This window comes from Pteropus medius, unplaced genomic scaffold, assembly GCF_902729225.1.
Source record: "Pteropus medius unplaced genomic scaffold, Ma_sr-lr_union100, whole genome shotgun sequence".
NCBI lineage: Eukaryota > Metazoa > Chordata > Mammalia > Chiroptera > Pteropodidae > Pteropus > Pteropus medius.
In genome coordinates, this window is record NW_024356248.1 from 1,746,594 (window position 1) to 1,753,369 (window position 6,776).

The 6,776-nt window shown below is 60.3% G+C and overlaps 1 protein-coding gene across 6 annotated transcripts in view; it reads left to right on the plus strand.

Annotated features, from left to right (window-relative positions):
• The window catches only part of RAB3IL1 (RAB3A interacting protein like 1), a 19,447-nt gene extending 12,798 nt beyond the window's left edge, over positions 1-6,649 (plus strand). For 4 of the 6 annotated variants that reach the window (XM_039860158.1, XM_039860163.1, XM_039860161.1 and 1 more), the window contains 5 exons: positions 1,669-1,797; positions 1,893-2,005; positions 3,006-3,105; positions 4,546-4,612; positions 5,588-6,649. In XM_039860158.1, coding sequence (XP_039716092.1) covers positions 1,669-1,797; positions 1,893-2,005; positions 3,006-3,105; positions 4,546-4,612; positions 5,588-5,670 — 492 coding nt within the window. In that variant the 3' untranslated portion in view covers positions 5,671-6,649. Of the gene's footprint in view, positions 179-1,668; positions 1,798-1,892; positions 2,006-3,005; positions 3,106-4,545; positions 4,613-5,587 lie in introns of all 6 variants that reach the window. The other 2 variants (XM_039860159.1, XM_039860160.1) reach the window with 2 other exon arrangements.
• The last annotated feature ends 127 nt before the right edge of the window (positions 6,650-6,776 follow it).

A 6,776-nucleotide genomic window follows, 5' to 3' on the forward strand; every position in this document is an offset into this window, starting at 1 on the left:
GGTCATCACGTCCACACCAGCATCTCCCAACCGTGAGCTGCACCCACAGCTGCTGAGTCCCACCAAGGCCGGGCCCCGCAAGGGCCACTTCCGTCACAAGAGCACCAGCAGTACCCTCTGCCCAGCCGTGTGCCCTGCTGCAGGCCACATTCTCACCCAGGACAAGGAAGGAAGAGAGGTGAGGGGCAGAGGCCGGACAGTGGACACGGAAAGGGGAGATGGTCCAGCTGTCAGCCGGGCAGTGGGTAGCAGGCCTGCTCCTCCTTGCTTGTGTGACCTGGAGCCTGTCCTGTCCTCTCTGGGCCTGTGTGTCCTCTGGCCATGAGGGCTGGGCAGGCTCCTTGTGATATGAGGTTTCTGGCCCTCAGCCTCCAGGTGCACAATCTGAGGGGCCTGATAACCCCCTCCCCGCCCCTCCAAGCAGTAGGTGGCGTGCTCTGCACCTGAGCCTGGCCTTGGGCCTGAGGGCCTGCCCCCGAGGGGTCTGCAGAGTCACACACTCCCTCTGCCTGAAGAGGCCGCTGCTGGGCCTGCCCCATGGCCACAGTGCTGAGGCCCAGGGCTTTACCTGGTGACAGCTCTGGGCTTGAGAGTCCTCAGCATCCTCTGGCTGTGGTGCCCAGACAAGCATGGCCTTTGGGGACTTTCTACCCCTCTGCAGCTGGGTACATGGGGTCCTTGGTTCAAGCTGGACAATGGACTACAATGTCCTTGGTTGTGGGTCCTTGAGCAAGTGGGGCCACTTGTTAGTTCTCTCACTTGGTAAATGGGGACTCTTGAGGACCTAGAGGAACTGATGAGATGTGGATGTCAGGGGCTCAGCTCAAGGCCGCACCCAGCAAGCATCCGCGGGAGCTCTAGTGGGGTTCGGCTTCCTGGGAGTCTCAGACACCAAGACGGCCCCCCAGCTCCATCCTGTCCTGTGTCTCTGGAGCTTCTGGGGAGGCCTCTTCTCCATCTCTTGAATTCTGAGCTTCCAACTGGATGCTAACATCTGCCTCCTCCTGTCTGTCTCTGTTCACTTGTCTGTCTGTCTGTCTGTCTGTCTCTCTGTCGGCCCAGCCTGGGCTGGCCCCCCTCCTCTCCCTGCTCCTCTGCGTGGTCCCCAGCAAGGCAGTTCACCTCACCTACGAGCCGGCCTGGCAGCTCCCTCCTGGGGAGCCGCCCACAGCCCCCACCTTCGCTACCTCTCTGTCCTTTTCCCGACAGGTAATACCTCTGGAGGGGGGGCCACCCCCCTGCCTCCCAGCCTCACTCATTCTGCATGTTCCCCGGAGCGGCCAGGATGTCACCCCTCAGAGCCTGTGTGTGTTCCCTCCTGTGTGCATGTGCCTGTGTGTGCCTGGGGTTACCTGCGTGTACCTGCGGGGTCCCTCTTCAACCTCCTCTCCTCAGGGAGGCCCTGGACCCAGGTCTGTAACCCCGTAGGGCCAGGAAACTGAAAACACACCTGGAAGTGAGACTCAAGTTCTCAATTCTTTGACGCAAAGGGAAGAAAGTGGGTTCTTCTTCGGGACTCAGGTCTGCACGGCCGCTGGGGACAGGCCCGCTGGCGTGCTGTGGCCTGCCCTGCACCTGCCCTGGCTGCCACCTCCTTCAGCGCTGCCTGTCTCTGCCATGCTGGCCCCCAGCCCCCTGACCGCCCACCCCGCTTGCCCTCCTCCACAGGTGGACACAACCCTGTTCGCAGAGTTCCAGGCCTGGAGGGAATCGCCCACTTTGGACAAGACCAGCCCCTTCCTGGACAGGGTGTACCGGGAGGACGTGGGCCCCTGCCTGGACTTCACCACACAGGAGGTGAGGCGGAGCGGAGGGCGGCCAGCCGGAGGGCCCAGCCCCCCAGCTGGAGGCCTGCCCCTCACCACCCCGCCTGCCGCCCTGGTCTGCCGCAGCTCTCGGCGCTGGTACGGGCTGCTGTGGAGGACAACACGCTCACCATCGAGCCCGTGGCTTCTCAAACACTGCCCACAGTGAAGGTGGCCGCAGTCGAGTATGGCAGCACCAAGTAAGCTTAGCTCCCGTCACCCCTTCCTGCCCACTTGGAAAGCTCCACTTAGCTTGACTCTGCTGAGGAGGTGGCCAGGGAAGACTGAACCTCAGGCCTGCCTGTGGGGGTCCTGGCGTGGCAGCAGGGGCTGTGGCATGCAGGCCAGGCCCAGGAGGAGTACAGGGGCACCTGCTAGGAGAGGGACAGTGGCTTCCCCCACTTAGGGCAAAGAGGCATCTTTGGCTCTGCCCACTGGCCCATCCTGCCCCTAGTCATGGACCCTCAGGCTCTCCAGGGAGTCCGGGAGCTGGGGTCTCCCTTTTCTTGGCTGGCCTGATGGGCATCCCCCTCCCATTCCCGCTCTCTCCCACGGTGGGTTCTGCGCCCCAAACGACACGTAAGTGATGTCCGTTGCCAGCTCTGCATTCTGCTAGTGAAAAACCAAACAGCCCTGGCATCTCGTCCTTCCTGCTACGCAGCCGACTTTGAGCAGGGCTGGAGCAGAACAGCTTAGCCAGAGTAGAGCAAGGGGCGGAAATCGGGGAGTGCTTCCCCTCGGCCTTGGAGGGAGGCCCCCTGGGGGAGCCTCATCATGGAGGGGGACATTTGAACCGGGTTGGAAGGATGAATAGCAGTTTGCCAAGTAGGGAGGGGCCGTTCGGGCCGAGGGAACAGAACGCGAACAAGTTTGTGAAGCCGCGTGTTAACGGAACACCACTTAGTCCGCGGCTGGAGCAGGGGGGTTGGGCAGGAAGAGGGGGCTGAGGCTGTAGAGGGTGTTTAGGGTCCAGCTTGGTTAACAGTCCATCCCAGGGGCTTCTGGGGGCTGCCCCCACCCCTCTTTGGCCTGGCTCTGGGCTCCCTGGGAAGCTGGGCGGGGGAAGAGGGTGCCAGGTCCCACTCCCATGTCTGCTTGCTGCCCCTCCCTCTGTGCCTCCTCTTGGCTGCTGCAGCCTCCTGCATGAGCTGGGCGGACAAGCCCCAGCTGGCCCCCATGACCCCCTCTGCTTTCCCCCAGCACATGCGCCCTGAGTGGGTTGGCCCGTGCCTGTCGCCACCGAATACGGCTCGGGGACTCTGAGAGCCACTACTACATCTCGCCATCCTCCCGGGCCAGGGTGAGTCACCCATCTGGAGTGTTACTTGGCTCTTTAGGGAGCCCCCTGGGCTGAGACTCTGATCCCTGGGCTTGGCAGCACAACCTCGATCCACAGAGCAGGCTCAGAGAGGTGCAGAGACTGACTCAGGGCACACAGCCCAGCCAGGTGTGTTAGCTGGCTACTGCTGCATCACAAATTACCATAAACTCGGTGGCTTGAAAACTACCCATTTATCCTCATCTCCCTGGGTCGGGAGTCTGGGCACAGCTTAGCTGGGTCCTCTGCTCAGGGACCCCTGGACTGCCTCAATCAACATGTCAGACAGCTGCATCCTTCTTGGAGATCGGGGTCCTCTTCCGAGCTCATGGGGCTGTTGGCAGAATTCAGTTCCTTTGTGGCTCAAGGATTGGGATGTCTGTTTCCTTGCTTTGCAAAATCATGGGTGTGACGTCCATTATCTGTTGTCTAATGTGACCTAATCAAGGGAGAGACACTAGCTTGTAGCTCCAGGCTTCTGGCCCCAGGCTTCGAGAAGGGCTCTGAGGCGTGTCTGTTACACAAGCTGACAGTCAAGCCATGGGTGCCGAGCGGCCTCTGCGACGCCCGGCTTCCACCCTCTTGGGCCATGTGACCCAGGCTGGATCAGGCAACCTCACCAAGATGCAGGGTAAGGGCAGGATGGTTCCCGTTCCTCTGTCCCCTCATAGACTGAAGAGGATTGTAAGGAATTAAATAGAACATGCTAGGAAAACTCCAAAGCTCGGTGCAAAGGTCTCCCCTTGACCTGCTAGAGGCTCCTCATGGGGACTAAAGCTGACAAATGGCCCCATCGTTGGGCATTTGTATAGTGAGGATAGCTTTTTAGGTCCTGACACCTTCCATAGGGCATTGGAGCATGTTGTCCTGACACAACCCCCCCGCTCCCGCCCCCCAGCAGTGAGCCAGGCTCTCATTTACCCAAAAGGAGTCTGAGCCTTAGAAAGGGAAGGGGCGTTCCCGTGGCCCCTCAGCCGACCTGGGGTCTCCCTCTTCGGAATCGAATCTTTTTGCCGCAGCCCTCGCCCCGTGCATCTGTGCCCAGAGCCATATTTGGTGGCCACTGGTCCCCTTCACCCTTTCCGATACCAACCAGCGTTTAACAGAAGGATCCATGTCGGACATGCCCATGTCTAGAAAAATTACATCTAGCACTTGGCTTTCTACAGGCCTGCCTGTGCGCTGTGCTGGGCGGACCTGGTATGGGAGATGAGAGCGCGTGAAGTTTTAGGATGTGGTCCCCACCCGAAGGGACCCAGGAGTATGGAGTCCAAAGGGAGAAGAATTCTGTCCCCAAAGCACGACCCTGGAGAGAGAACCTCCCTGCTTCCTGCCGTCCCCTGATCATGGCCTCCCGTGGGGGCCCACTGCCCACTGGACAACACTGCAGCCTGGTCACACCCTCCCGTCTCCTGCCCACAGATCACAGCCGTGTGCAACTTCTTCACCTACATTCGCTACATCCAGCAGGGCCTGGTGCGGCAGGACGGTGAGCGCCCTCTGGTGGTCAGAGTGGGAATGGCGCCCGGGAGGGCACGGTAGTGGGCCAGCAACAGAATCAGCCCAAGGGTTTTGCTGTCGCTTCTGAGGCCTGGACTCTGTGAGTGGGGAGGTTGTGTGTTAGTAAAGGGCTGATAAGCCTCCTGGTGCTGAGATGAGCCGCAGAAGGAGCCTCATGGGCCCCGCCTTACCAGGAAAGCCAGCCCAATGCCACCTCCGTACCTGGGTCTGGCAGCTTTCTCCTGCCCAGACCCTCTCCCTACCCCCGGGGACCCGCAGGAACAACTCCCTATTACTGACTTGGCACTTGAGGCCTTTCAATGGGGCCTCTCCTGCGAATCCCCTCCCCTCAAGGTGTGGCCTCCTCATGGTCCCCTGAACACCAGCCTCCCACTGTACCCTGGTTCCATCCATTGTCCTCTGCCTCCCATTCTGCAAAGCCTAGCTTCTCGCTTCTCCAAACTGTTCCCTGATGTGTCTCCTCTCAAACCACTTTGGAGTCTGAGCCTCTCCTCCCTAGCTTGAAGGTCAAGTTCAAGCCAGGCCAGGGGATGAGCCCTGAGGGGCCACCTCTTTCCAGGTACATGGGCTGACACTGTGGCCCTGTTTACTACTCAGGGTCATTGTGCTATCCTAGCGAGGTGGGATTGGAAAACATTTGGAGCGTGTGGAGTATGTGGCGCTGTGCACATGCGTATCTGTGTCAGGCTGTGGAAGTGACTATCACCTCCTCCTCCAGTGCAGAATAGATCCTTTAAGTGTGTTCAGTACTCAACAGTTTCCGAGGCCTCAGAGTGGAGCCTCGGAGATGTCCAGCCACTCACCGAGGTCATCCGTCCTGAGAGACTGGGGAGCCCTAGAGTGCCCGCCAGCTGCCCTGCCCAAAGCCGGGAAGGGGGCCAGGCTGACTGCCTGGGGTGACCTTGAGCTGTCATTGAGCTGTCCACCCTTTCTCTGCCTGCAGCAGAACCGATGTTCTGGGAGGTCACGAGGCTGCGCAAGGAGATGTCACTGGCCAAACTGGGCTTCTTCCCCCAGGAGGCCTAGGGCCTGGCCTGGGCCTGGAGCGGGGCTCAGAGCTGGAGCCAACACCTGCCCCAGGATGGACAGACAGCAGGAAGACAGAATTCTGCAGCCACCCCTGAGCCAGAAGTTGAACAGACTAATGGCTAGGCTACAGAGGCAGCACTGAGCCGGTACCACATGTCCATCCCGGGACAGACAGGACCTCACGAGGTGACCCTTCTCTTTTCCCTAGTGGTACTGCAGCCACCAGGAGACTCTCCAGAAAGTACCAAAGACCAAGGAGCCTGGACCCATGCTCAGGGGCTCAGCACTTGTGAGGGGACCCCTGGGGCAGCCAGTACCCCTCACCCCTAGTCCTGGGAGGTGCTGTCTGCAGGTGCCTTGTTGCTGCCATGTCCTCAGAAAGGGACCGTGCTGTGTGGCCTGATCTCTGGAGTATCCCCCACCCCAGTTCCCAAGCCCGGGGCCACCAGCACCCCTTCGTGGCCATCCCTCACCTCATTCTCAGGTGCCCATTCTGTTGGACTGCCCCAGTGGGCCTGCCATGGGAGGGGCTGGCAGGGACATCCACATCAACAGGTATCTGCTTGAGAACTGCCCCCCAAGCGTTCTTAAGCTGGATCAAGGCTTCTCCCACCACCCTCACCCTTGACGTCCCCCGTCCCCGACCTGAGCCCTGTGCCCCAGGAGGTTCTGCCCCCACCACCGCTGGAAGGACTGGGGTACTTTTCTCCCAAAGCAAAACACGGACAGAGCCTCAGGACATCATCCCTCTTTTCAGCGGTGGGTGACCATTCAGACAACAGGGCCTGAGGTCGCCAGGACCTGTACGCAGGACCGGGGTGGGGTGGGGCGGTGGCAGGACCCAGGCCCCTCCTCCCCGCTGACAGCCCACTCGGGACCCAAGTACAACCTGGACACATCCCTCACCATGTCCGATTTCCTCCTCTGAAAGGAATGTAATGCGATCTCTATTTAATAAAGGAAGCCTTTGTTGGTAGAGGCCGGCAGCCACGCGCCTGCACCCCTGCGCCCTGGGGCTCGGGCCAAGTCTTGGGCATCTAAAGGAATGAAACCAAATCCTTTCCTTGCCCACCCACCCTCGTGCTTAGGATTAAACCAAATCC